Source organism: Heterocephalus glaber, unplaced genomic scaffold (genome assembly GCF_053883595.1).
Source record: "Heterocephalus glaber isolate CG9 unplaced genomic scaffold, H.glaber_assembly_v1.0 deba00001572, whole genome shotgun sequence".
Taxonomy (NCBI): Eukaryota; Metazoa; Chordata; class Mammalia; order Rodentia; family Bathyergidae; genus Heterocephalus; species Heterocephalus glaber.
Window position 1 is genome coordinate 14,679,787 of NW_028258357.1, and position 13,771 is coordinate 14,693,557.

General features: G+C 36.7%; 1 protein-coding gene across 13 annotated transcripts in view; it reads left to right on the forward strand.

Annotated features, from left to right (window-relative positions):
- Positions 1–13,771, forward strand: part of Cfap54 (cilia and flagella associated protein 54) — a 338,714-nt gene that overhangs the window by 46,910 nt on the left and 278,033 nt on the right. For 12 of the 13 annotated variants that reach the window (XM_087192626.1, XM_087192630.1, XM_087192624.1 and 9 more), the window contains 4 exons: positions 2,314–2,457; positions 4,376–4,489; positions 4,610–4,711; positions 9,514–9,712. In XM_087192626.1, the coding sequence (XP_087048752.1) occupies positions 2,314–2,457; positions 4,376–4,489; positions 4,610–4,711; positions 9,514–9,712 (559 nt within the window). The remainder of the gene's footprint in view (positions 1–2,313; positions 2,458–4,375; positions 4,490–4,609; positions 4,712–9,513; positions 9,713–13,771) is intronic. The other variant, XM_087192632.1, reaches the window with a different exon arrangement.

Sequence of the window (13,771 nt, forward strand, 5' to 3'; positions counted from 1 at the left end):
TAACAAATCAAAATGTCAGTGGACAGGGTCTGAGGAAGGCCCCCAAAGCAGAGATGGGGACATTTGACTCACCCTACCCACAGAGAAGGCTGAGGATTTGCTGACTTGCTTCAAAGAAAAAGAATGTTCAAGACCTGCTCATAAGAGGCATTCAAAGATGTTTACTGGGCAGAGTTTTAAAGTACACACTCTAAGAAAATAGAGCACGAGAGGGAGAGGCACAGTGTATCGGTGAGCTGGGTACATTTATGCGGATTTTGGGGTAGAAGTCTGTGGAACTTGTAAATCTCTAGAAAGAGGGGATGTCATTTATAGAAGAAAGACAGGGCCCTTTCTACAGGTGAAGGGTGATGGCCGTTCACAAACGCTAACCATGCCAGGTGAGAAAGGAGCAGCCAGTAGCCCACTCCCAAGGGAAAGGCCCATTAGATTGGAGAAAAGGGCTGGCCAAGTCACCAGGGTTTTGCAGGGGAGAACAGGAGCCCTTTAAGGATCTTAAGGATCTTAGGGTTCGTAGTGGGCTTGTGTCCTGAAGCTGCAATTTTGCTTAAAGTACAATTGTAAAATTGTGCTATATTCCCTGTCTTCTTTCTCTCTTTCTTTTAAAAATTCTGCCTCAAAACCAAAAATGTTGGTGCACTAAAAATATCATATGAAATTATCTTCAGGCTATGTGTATAAGGTGTTTATAAAACATAAATAAATATTGTTTTTAGACTTGGGCCCCAAATCCGAGATATCTCATTATTATAAAGAAATATTCCAAAATCCAAAAAGAAAACACCCTGCAATCTGAAACAATTCCAGTTTCAAGTATTTTGGATAAGGGATTCTAAACCTTTATAAATAGGTTGAGTACTTCCATATAAATATATGAATAAGTAAATGAAATAAGCAATGTATATAAGTAAATAAAATAAAAATAAAATAGTGGTACCTTGGTTCACAAACTTTATTCTTTCCACAATTCTGGTTGCAGACCAGAGGTACCACTGTAGTATAAATAAAAATAAATAAGATTATACCATGCACATAAATAAATAAATGGCATGTATGTATGTAACACAATCATGGTAGAGATGCAAATGAGGCAAGGGTCATGTTCTGCTGAGGACATTAGAAAAGCCTTCAACAACAGCTAGTTTTCATGCTAGGCCTCTTCTTCCTGTGGTTCCCTTTTCCCATTCCTCCATCTCTTCCTCGCCTTCCTTTTTTTTCTTCATTGTCATTACTGAAGCTGACATCTAAGCATTTACTGTTTAATCCTCACACAGCCCTGACCCACGGTTACTTTTACCCAGTGTTGCAAACAAAGGACCCAAGGCACATAGGGTGAAGAGCTTATACTTTGACAGATAGGCACTAGGGAGCCATGGAAGTGTTTTGAGCGCAAGGGTGTCACAACCCAATTGACATTTAGAAAGATAACCCTGCCGGGGTGGGAGGTATATAACCAGGCATAGGAGAAAGGAGGCAATGAGAGCAAAGACACAGGGACAAGTGAGGAGTCTCCTGCTAGTCCAGGGAGCCCTGAGCACCTGCTGGCGAATCTATGCATAGGCTCGAGAACTTGAGATTCGGAAGCATTTGACTCTCAGATTCTTATTTCCACCCCAGTCATATTTCTTATCATTGTATGTAGAACATTGGCCAAATTTCCTCTTTCTTATGTTAAACCAAGTGAAAAGCAATATAGTCCAGTAAACTTTTGAGCTTTTGGAATAATTTCAAAGAAGGGATAAAGATCAAAAAGGCCAGCTGCAGAATCCCCATCATCAGTGTTTCCCTGCTAGGGTTTGAGTGAGGAATATGTCACAAAAAAATTACCAGTGGCTCTGCATCACACTCATTGTCTCCACAGCAGCATTGCTGTGAGGTGATAAAATACCCATTTTACAGGTGAGAAAATTGAGGTCTAGAGAGGTGAAACTGAGACAAAAATCTAGTGAAAAATTTGATTCCAGTCTTTGTTCTACTATGTACTACAGGCCCTTGGTGGTTAACCTTTTCTACTTTCCCTGCCCTTCTGTACCCGAATAATGCATTGGTTCCAGGCCAACTCATAACAATCGTATTACTGGAGTTAGATTTTGGGCTACCATTGACACCTGAAAAATACTCAGGTACAGAATGACTTTAAAAGCTAAGAAGGAAGATACTCTAAAAAGGCTAAGTTGATTTCTGTGAATTATTATTTTGCAGTGCTTGTTTATGGTACTGTGGGTGTATGTAGGCAGCAATGTTGGGTTCAGTGTCATTGTTATTAGCTTACAGTGAATGGGCGTCAGCTCAGTGGTTCCCTCTGCTCCTCAGGCCTTGGAATTCCTGCTGTGGGCCAGCATGTGCATGGAGTCCTCCGTCCCCCTCCTGGCCGTCAGGTACCTGACCTGGAGGGCCACCCTCTACACTGCTGTGTGCCAATGCTACCACGACTGCCAAGCTGGGCTTCACGGGGAGGTACGTGGCTTTTTTTTTGGGGTACCGGGGATTGAACTCAAGTCCTTGGGCTTGCGGAGCAGGCGGGTACGTGACTTTTTAATGCTCATGATTCCAATGTTTGGGATGCAGCTTCGTCACCATTTTCTTCTTTACATGTCCTCAAGGAACAAAGAACAAAACAGAACAACAAGAAAACAATCCAGGAATTGAAATGAAACAAGATAAGACTTCTTTATTAGAAGAAATTCATTGGCTTTTCCCTTCTTGATTTCTTGCTCTTCTTTAGCTCTTTCCTTTATTCCTTGTTAATTTCTGCCTCCTTAGCTTCTCTTCTGAATATGATTTCTGGTATCTTTCCTTCCCTGTTTTGTTCTCCTTGGCTACCTTACTTCCCTGTTTTATTTTGGGTTTATGTACCACCTATTTTGCATTTATCTTGTTTTTTTTCTCTGCTTCCAACCAACCCTTTCTTATATTCTGTTTTCTGTTTTCCTCTTTTTCTGCTTGCCTTTTAGGTTAAATACTTGAAATAGGACTTAACTTGGTATGGGCTTCTCTTGGCTTCTGTGGTATCTCCATGTATTAACAAGTGAAGCTCAGTGGTAGAGTGCTTGCTCCAGGCTATGAGCTCCATCCCCCAGCACTGAAAAAAACCAAAAAAATTAAAAAAGTACGCTCTGCACAGTACATGGTACTGGCTTTGTCAGGATGGAGTGTTGGTGAAAATGAGAAATCAGCTCTCTTTCCTCTAGGCCGACACATCCCTGGCCCAGGGGACACAGCTTGGCAAGTAGAGTGAAGCTAGATTTCAGCCCTTAACCCCTTGGTCAAGAGACTTGGGTAGTACAGAGAGCCATGTGAACACCTGCTCAAATACTGTTCACAGCCAGAAATACATCTTCTGGCCCGTGAATAATTCTTTTTATACTTAGGTTTTCCTGCCTGGATTAATTATGAAGAGTTGGATGGTAGTGGTTCATGCCATAGGCAGTGGAATAGCTGAATTCAACTCTCACGGGATACTTTTATAGCCCAGGATACATTCTAGAACCTACTTACTCTACATGTGTAGCTAACCTTAGTATTCTAGAGGTGGCACATTTTGTTTTATAGTTAAAGTATCAAGGAATTGAATATTTATGAAGTTTTGACCATTTGACCCCTATTGAGATTCTTCCTTATTGGAAAATTTAACCCTTCATATGTGTTAATATTGTGGTTGGTCTGGAAGCATTTTCATTACAATTTTAGAAATTACAAATAAAATATTTCAAAAAAATGGTAAATATATGAAACCTTGTTATTGAGCTCTTGATTGCTCTTTTAAACACTCACTATTATCACTAGAGAATGATAAGAATGGAGATATCGTTAAAGAAGCAAGTCTATCTTCTCTCTTCCCTTCCTCAGGTATTTGTTAGATATTTCCTGTATGTTGGGTTATTGGAGATAAAAAATGAAATAGGCTGTTTAAGAACTTCACAGTGTAGTGGACAATGTGAACAGCATGGTTTTTTAGAGAGGTTAGGATTGGAAGTGAGTACCTGAGAATATGAAAGGTGTGTGTGTGTGTGTGTGTGCGCACGTGTGCGTGCATGCATGTAAACAAGCATGCCTGTATGCGATGCCAGGGAAATGAGGAGCCAGGAGGCTTCTGTATAGTACAGATTTTGGCTTCCTTCACTTCTTTGAATTTTATCATTAATAGCAGTAGCATACCTAACAGTTTATTAACTCTAGATCTATAGAATTTAGTGGTGCTTGTGTGAGGAAATGACAGCCCGGGTAGCGACTGTGTTAGATTCAGCCGGTCAGCCTTCAGTATAACTTACCCATTAAATCAAATGTCTAGGACAACAACACATACTGTCTTTATCTATCTTTAATCACTATGTTCTAACTTACTATGAACTAAATTTGTTTTAACTGCACACAGGCATTTGCTCGGCGTGCTTTAGCTAAAATTGATGAGTTAAGGCAACTGGAATCAATGAGTTCCTCACAATCACAGGAAGAATCCAGAAGACATTACAGAGAAACCATGATAAAGGTATAGAAATTGCATGAACTGAAAGAGATGTACTGCTCTCCGCAGTTGATTAAGTGCTTTGTATGCTGCTGAGAGGCACATCTCACTGTTGCTTCACATATGACTCTTCTTTTGAGGCAGATGGCAGTGATGATCTTCAAAAGAGGAGTATTTGAATCTAGAAGAAAAAACAAAGCTTATTTTAGACCAAAGATGAAAGTTAACCTCAACGAAACACAGAGTGTAAGTCTTCTCTATTTACCACTCTTCCTGCAATATATTTGTGTTACCCTTCTGGGACTTTTCAACTTCGTCACTAAAGAAAGATTAAATCGTGCCCCTGATTTGATTCTCTGCACAATTGGGCAAACAGAGAGAAGAATGTTTTCCCAGTTTGGCCATGGCCTCATTTCGTCCTTTACTCTTTAAGCTCTTTGTGCTGTTAGCACAATCCCAGTTATACATCGGTCAGGGGCAAGAGGCTGAGGAGCAGCCTGGGAAGGGTTGAAGGAGCAGGCTGGGGTAGGTGTGCATAGCCCTTGCCTGTGACCACTTCGCATTAGCTCTGCAGGCTTTGAGGATGGAGGGAAGGTGGAAGCGCCTTTTCTCATTAGCTTCAGCTCCGCCTTTGGGAGTGTTCAGGAACTAGGTTACACTGCAGCAACGAACAAGCCAGCACCTCAGGTGACTAAAGATCATTTATTTCCCAGTGGAGTCTGATGCTAGAAGACTCATCGGAGGGCTTGGCTGAAGACAGCTGCTCAGGGCCAGGCTGAGGAGCAGCCCTCATTTTGAAAATGACTAGTGTCTTGCTGGAGGGGTAGGAGAGAGCCTCGGGAAGGCTTTACAGGGACTGTGATGCGCTGCAGGGAAGTGACATGTCGTAACCAGTCACACAGGGCCCTCCTAACCACAAGCATGTTTGGCCAACAGCTCTAGGGACATCCTCAGGAAGGGAGTGAGACAAGATTATGCTGCGTGGAATACTCCTTCCCTCTTCCCTCCTGCCTCCTTTTTCTCCCATTTCTCTCTGTTGCCTTTCGGAGCTCAGTGTCCTCCAAGGCCCAGTTCTGTCTCCTTCACTCTGTCCCTGGGTGTTCTAGATGCCCATGAATTCTCTTCCGTTAATCTACAAGGGGACTGAGATTAAGAGCTACAGGGCAGGAAACGAGCATTTCTTACAGAAGAGTTGTGGAATCTCAGAACCTGGAAGGGATTTTGAAAATTACCTGGTACAGTCCACCTTGTGTACTACAGAAGATGAAAAGGAAGCTTGGAGTATTTGCATTCCTGGCTCAAGGTCACAAGGAACCTGCAGTCTGGGTCCAGTGTTTTCTTACCACTCCAGGGACGGCACCCTCTCTTCAGCTCTCTTTATGACTTTACCAATGATTTTTAAAAAATAAATCATGATATGGAAGTGCAAATATTTTTGCATATAATGCCCATCCATTGCTACTTAGTGTGGCTGTATTGACTGCTAAACCTGGAAGTACACTTTGTGTATCCATTTTCTTTTTTTCTTTTTTTTTTTGGTACTGGAATTGAACTCAGGACCTTGTTCTTGCCAGGCAGGCGGCGGCACCACTGAGCTAAATCCCTGGCCCCTGTGTATCCCTTTTCTACCATGTCTCGTACTGATAGGATATGATTGGTGGGGGTGATAACTTACCAAGTCACAGGCAATTCCTTGAATGAGGGTTGAACTATCCACATCTGTTTTGCTAAGTAGTAATGCTGTCATCTTTGTAAGAGGGCAGGGGACAATTTCTTTTCCCCCATCAGCATTTCTTCTAAGAGTAAACCAAATTGAAATATCCAAAACTGGAAGATTGTTTTTGCTCAGCATTTTTTTTTTTTTTGAGAACTTATGGTTACCCTGGTAGCAAAGTTAAATATATTTTCAAAGAAAAGTGTTTAAAATTCCAGGTGAAATTATATGAACTCTCATTTATTTCTGGTTTCCTTTAAGATAATTGTATGAAAAGTTCTTGCAGTGTAGTTTTTTAGGAAAAAATTATAACTGCTTAGTGGGTAGTTTTTACAGAGATTAGCTAGCATGCATGCCCTTTTTATAATGTCATATTATATTACCTTGACATATTTTACAGAATGTTCTACTTTGTATGTAAGAAATAATTTTTTGTTTCCCCCAAATAAAATAATTGATATTCATTAAGTCCATTTCTAGAAAATTTCTGTGTTTGTAAGTTGTAAACTCACAATATGTAAATGATTTTGGCTTTGAAAAAAATTCTTTAAAGGACAACTAATTCACATACCTACTAATCAACCACTTATTGATTAATTCAATAAATATTTTTAAAGTATCTACTATTTGAACAAGATAGATGAAGATTACATTTTTGTGCAGAAACTACATAATAAATTTACAAAATAATTATATCTTTGATAAGTTTAAGAAGGAAATGATGGTGGGGATTAAATGTTAATTATAAAGCTCCTGGGAGTTTCTTAGCCCCTAATAAGTCATTAGTAACCAGTAGCTACTGTAATTGTTTATGTTTCAGTCATTCATTCAACCATTGTGTATCGACTACTTAGTTTTATTGTTTAGTGGCATATAGAAAAGACTGATTTGCAGTCCTGGATTTTTGAATTACCTTGGAATAATGGGCAGGATTTGGCCGGACAGGGAAAAGAGGACTAAACATTCTAAGTAAAGGATCAGAAGATGATCATCATTTGGAAGCCAAAGGATGCAAAGTTTGTTGGGAACAGTGAGGACAGAGCTTGACCAGGGAGGGTGTTCTGTGGGAGAATTAGCATAGTACATCTCAGAGCGTAGACGTCTTGGAGACCACAGCATTTAGAGGTGGAATAAACTGTATGGGGATGTCCCTTAGGTTCACAGCCATCCTGACATTTTGAAAAACGGTATAATACATCATCTGCAGTATATGTAACACAAGTAGTCTAATATTTTAATTTCCGTCATTTTAGTTGTTTCCAAATTTTTCTGCTATTGTAAATATGCCACATCTTCAGGCACACTGTTTTTCCTTTCCTTTATTTCCTGTAGATAAAATTGAAATTATACAATTATTGAGTTAAGAGATACAAATGTTTTTATTACCCTTGGCATATGTTACCTAATTCTTTCCAACATGGATACTCCTATTTCCAAGTTTAGGTAGCCTGTGTGTACCAGTTTTGCCACCAGCTATTATTTTGATACTTGTTTAAACATATTTTGCTAATTAAGCTAGCAAATTTGTTTAAACCTGTTTTTGCTAATTTAGTTTTAAAAATATGTTATCACTTTATTTCTTTGATTCATCTTTCCCTTATATTTGTGTTTACTTTTTATATTTCCCTTTTTGGGAATTATCTTTTAGTCTCTGACCATTTAGCTAGTGGAGATTTTAATTTTTAAAATATATTTGAATGAACTCATTATTTTGATAAACATTGCTATTTTGTTTGTCATAGTTGATAATCCATTGTTTTTAGTGCTTGAGTTTCAATTTTTTATAGGTCTTTCAAATATTTATATTTTAAAATTCTTTACTTAGTATTTATCTACAGCTTTGATAAATATTTCATTCCCTTTTTTACTAGTTTTTCAGTAATATTCTTCTAAATATAAAAATATCTTGATCTCCTTACCAATTGGTGAGAAACTACCATTTTGGGAGAATATTTACAATTATTAGAAAGTTCATTATATTATTTAAATATATAATAATAAAAGACCTATTAAAATAAAATAATAAAGACCTATAAAATACTAAAAGAACTGTAAAAATTAAAACTAAATAATAATAACATCATTGCTTTTACATTATTATTATTATTATTATTATTATTATTATTGGTACTGTGATTGAACCCAGGGCCTCATACTTGTGAGGCAAGTGCTATATCACTGAGCTGTACCCCCAGAACTTTTTGTTTTATTCTGAGACATATTCTTGCTAGATTCCTCAGCCTGTCATTGAACTTCAGTCCTCCTGCCTCAGCCTCTTGAGTAGGTGGGATACAAGCATGCACCACACACTCAGCTTGTTTTTAAAGCTCTGTTTTAACCCTTACTAGAAATCTTAAAAGAAACCTTTACCTCTGTTTGTAAGGAAAGAGAGGGCAAGGCATGGAATTCAAGGTTTTTTTAAATGTTTTTTCAAGTTTTTAATGTTTCAGTTGACCTTTGGGTTCAAAAGCATAGAAGGTAAATGCTTAGAGAAGCTGTTGGCTTGGGGAAGGGTCCAAAGCAGTTTTCCCCCTGCTTTTATCTTCATGACTACTCCAAGAAGAGAAACAAATGAAAAAGGGTCAAGGGGAATATGGTTGGTACCTTCGAGCTGGATATGTATTCTAGAAACATCAGCTGGACTTGGTCTTACTTATGGGCAATCTAAATGCAGGGAACAGGTCGTTTGCCAGAGAGAGCGCACTGTGGAGACAAGCTGTCTGAAGGATGTGAAGTCACCTTGGGCAATAGGAAGCAGAGTGACTGTGAGCTCTCAAGGGCCCCAGTGGTCCCTAGTGTACAGCACATCGAGACTCCCTCAGAGTTAGCGGCCATGAGCCTAGCTCTCTATACTATATAACACTGCTTTAAACAGGAGTATGAGCACATTCCATATTAAAATTTCCCACAGTGCTTATTTCTTAACAATGTCCCATCCAGACCCATGGAATCTCTGGAGATTTGGTCTTGAATTTGGGAAAGCATCACTGCATGATTGTTATGCAAGAAGGTTTGAGTATCAGTCCCAGAAGGCTATAGTTAAGGTACCACAGAGCATACAGAGATGATGTTGGCTCAATAAAAAGATCATAATAAACAGCCTCTTTACACTGCATTGGAATCACAAAAATATAAAGAAGTAGTAAAATCTGACATAATGACAGGATGACATAAATTCAAATGGAGTCTGAAGTGACAGATCCAAAATGAAAACCCTAAAAGTAACCATTTCATTGTTAAACTAACCACCTTTTTATTTTAGCATTAGTTAAGCTTGTTTTTCTTTGCCTTCTAGAATCCTCACAAAATGGACTGTATTTTTTTTTTTTTCCAGTTGCCATGGCCACGGACCTCCACAGAACGGCTATTAGATGAGATGTTTGATAGCACCGCATCCCGGTTTCTGGCTGTCTTGGAAGCTCTTTCTAATTCAAATCGGCGAATATTGCAAACTGGGCCTTTTGTTACTGATGAAGTGGAGCTTCTGGATGTTATCTCAGAACTATTTATGGCAGGAAAAGAACTTTTAATAAGTAAATAAGATGTTAAGACAATGCTTTGTGGTAGACACGAATAACAAATTTTAGCATGTGAATCCACATATAAGAAACTGATATCCAGTTTATATATTCAATTGGAATTCATCAACCTTGCTAAAGTCAATTTATAATTCAAATAATTTATTAGTTTTTGTGTACAGTTAGAGTAAAGATGATTTTATATCCTTTTTTCCAATTCTTAATCTCTTAATTTCTTTTTTCTTTTTGGTCCAGGGATCGAACTTGAGTCCTTGTGCTTGCGCAGCAGGCTGCAAAACCACTGAGCTAAATCCCTGGCCTCTTCATTTCTTGACTTACTGCACTGGCTAGAATGTCCACTGAACACACAGGAAAGACATGGTCTTAGTAGTCATTCTTATCTCATTTTTGATCTTAAGTGGAAAATTTTCAGCATTTTACCATTAATTAAGTTATGTCCTTCTGGCTGCGCGTAGAACTCAGTGATAGAGTGTTTAGTTTGCATGAGACCAGTGGTTTGATCACCAGCACTGAAAAACAAAAGGAATTTTTTTATAGATATCCTTCTTCAGATAAAGGAAAATTTTTTATGCCTGATTTCCTAAGAGTTTTTTGTTTGTTTTTAATTCTGGATAGTAGTTGAGTTTTATCAAAAGTCTTTTCTGGATTTATTGACATTTGCTGAGTTGATTAAACAACTTTCTCTTCTATTTATGTGGTGAATTACATTGATTATTTACCTAAGTTTTAGTTGTCATCTATTTTTGGAATAAACCTAATTTGGAGGTGAGGATTAGCCTTTTGATATATTGCTTGATTTGCTTGCTAGGATTTAATATTTCTGCTTTATTATGAGAAGGATTTTCCTTTCTTTTAATGTTCTTTTTAGGATTTGTTCTCAAGATTATGCTGGTCTCATAAGATTAGTTGAAAATTATTCCCTTTATTGTGTGGCAGTATTTGTTTCAGATTGTTATTATTTCTTCTTCAATGTTTGGTTGAATTTATTGGTGAAGCCATCTGGACCTGGAGTTTTCTTTATGGGGAGGTTCTAACTATAGATTCAGTTTCTTCCATAGATATAAAATTATTCAGGTTTCCTTTCTATTGCTTTTCTGCATCTTCTATCAGTTCAGTAAGTGGTATATTTCTTAAACATTTCCATTTCATCCAATGGTTTTAAATTTTCATTGAGTTCTTTATTTCATTGTGATCTTCTTAGTGTCTGTAGATCTGTCCCAGTGTCCTCTTTTTTGACTTCTGACATTGGTCAGTTTGCTTTCTCTCTTATTTTATCAGTTTTACCAGGTGTCTATCAGTATCATTAGTCTTTTCAAAGCAGCAATGTTTGACTTCACTGATCCTTTCTATTATATGTCTATTTTCTACATTATTATTTTCTTTGTATACTTTTCTTGGGTTTGTTTTACTGATTTTTTTTCCTTAAATTCTTTTATCGGTATGTTTTAGGTATACAGTACCTTTACATTTATCATTCGGTGCTGTACATGATGTATCTTGGTTTTTATTTTTTCCCCATTACCTGTGCACCTTTCACCCCCTCCACCCTTCCCTATTTACATAGACTTCGTTTCCATTTTTTTTTCTTTTCTCATAATTTTTCCTTTCCCTTCTTTCCTTTCCCCTTCCCCTCCCACCATCCCTACCCCTTTGGACCTTTTCCTATTTCAAAGTATCAATTATTTATTTTACTGATTTTTAAAAGTCTAGATCATTGATTTTCAGGATTCATTGTTTAATATATGGACATCAAGACATTTCTCTCTAAAAGCAGCTTTAGCTGTGCACTTGAAGTTTTTTTTTTTCCATTAAGTTTATTGGTACATTTTAGGTATAAAATACAGTTACATTCATCATTGGGATCTTGTACCTTTACATGATGTATCTTGGTTCTTATTTTATTTCCCCTTCCCCTGCCCTCCCTTCACCCCCTCCATCCTTCCCTATTTGCAAAGACTTTGTTTCGATTTTTTTTCTTTTCTCATATTTTTTCTTTTCCCTTCTTTCCTTTCCCCTACCCCTCCCACTTCCCCTACTCCTTTAGACCTTTTCTTCCTATTTCATATTGTCAAGTATACATTTTTAAAATTATAATATCAAAATTTAGAGGACATTACCACAGATTTTACAGAATTTAAAAGGATATAGAAAGCATATTACAAAAATCTTTTTTGAAATAAATTTGACAATTTCTAAGAAGTACCTTGGAAGACAAATTAATGAAACTGACTCTGGAGGAAATATAAAATTTGAATAGTATCTATTAAAGAAAGGATATTCCTAGCTTGAAAACCTACCTATATAACAACAGGCTCATATACATTTTAACTGATAAATTGTATCAAACATTTAAAGCAGGAGAAAGAAGAAACACTTCTCCCCTCATTTTAGGAAATCAATATTGTGCTAATACTAAAACTGGATAAAGATAATAGAAGAAAAAAGTATGAACATAGATAAAAATTTGTTTAACAAAACAATTAGAAGTCAGATCTGGCAGTATGTAGAAAGTGGTTTTATTATAGGGATGACAGAGTTGGTTCACCATTGGAAGATCCACCCCCATAAGTTTTATGCAATAAAAAGATACAATTAGCATATGACTGGCAAGGTAGAAGTAAAATCTTTATATGTAGATGAAATGATCATCTACAGAGAAAATACTAAGAAATCTCTAGGAGCCCCTAGAACTTGTATTTGAATTTAGCAGGATTAGAAAACACAAAGTATATATAAAAATTCAGGTCTATGTATACTTGCTATAAATGAAGAATTGGATATTGAAATTTAAAAGTTATGTAGGAGTAAAAAGGACCTAGAAAAGTAAAAAGAAAAAAAAAACTGTTGGAAGACATTTAGTACCTAATTTTAAGACTTCCTGTAAAGCTTCAGTAATCAAGGCAGTGTTAGCGTAAGGAAAGACATATAGATCAATGGAATAAAACAGAGAATCTAGAAATAGAACCACACATATATGGTCCACTGAGTTTTGAAAAATTATTTAACATTAACATTTTATAGAACATAAACTCAATTCAAGAGCAGAGAAAGGATAGTGTTTTCAGCAAATGGTACTAAAACACCTGGTATCCGTATATAAAAACTTAACCTCAACCCTTTATTTCCATACATAAAAATAACTTGAAAGGATCTATGAACCTAGATATGGAAGACTAAACCTATAAAACTTTAAGGAGAAATTATAAGGGAAAAATGTTAATGAATTTAGGGTAGGCAAGAATTTCCTAGGATACAAAAAACATGATGTATAAAAGAAAGAAATTCATAAATGAGATTCCATCAAAATTTAAAACTTTAAATGACATCATTAAGAAAATGAAAAGTAGTCCTTAAACAGATCATATTTATAATACATATAACCTAAGACCAGAATATATAAAGAACTCTTACAGCTCATTAATAGACAACCCAATTAAAAAGTAGACACAAGAAGATGATAAATAGCCAGTACAGCACAAGGAAATGTGTGCGACACTAAAATCAGAAAAATACCAATCAGTACAATAACAAGATCATATTATACACTCATTAGGGAGATGAAGTTAAAAGTTTTACAAGAACAAATGTCAGCTTAGGTGTGAACCAGTTGGAACTGTCTAATACTGCTGATGTGAGTGAAAAATGACAAAACCATTTTGGAAAACAATATAGAAATTTCTTGTATTACTGTTAAGAACCAACAGTTCTGTTCTTAAATTTTTACTTAAGAGGAATGAAAACACACGTTCACAATAGATTTATACATTCAAGTTGACTATCGCTTATCTGAAATTCTTGGGACCAGAAGTGTTTCAGATTTTGGTTTGAAATTCACTTGATCTGCAAGTGGATTTTTTTTGGGGGGGGGTTCCTGTAACATGGAGTATTGTTTTCCACCCTTTAACTTTCAGTCTATGAATTTCTTTTTGAATTAAATGTGTTTCTTGTATGCAGCGTATTGTTGGATCTTGCTTCTTGACCCATTCTGCCAGTCTATTTCTTTTGATTGGTGAATTGCGACCATTAACATTGATAGTTATAACAGATACATAT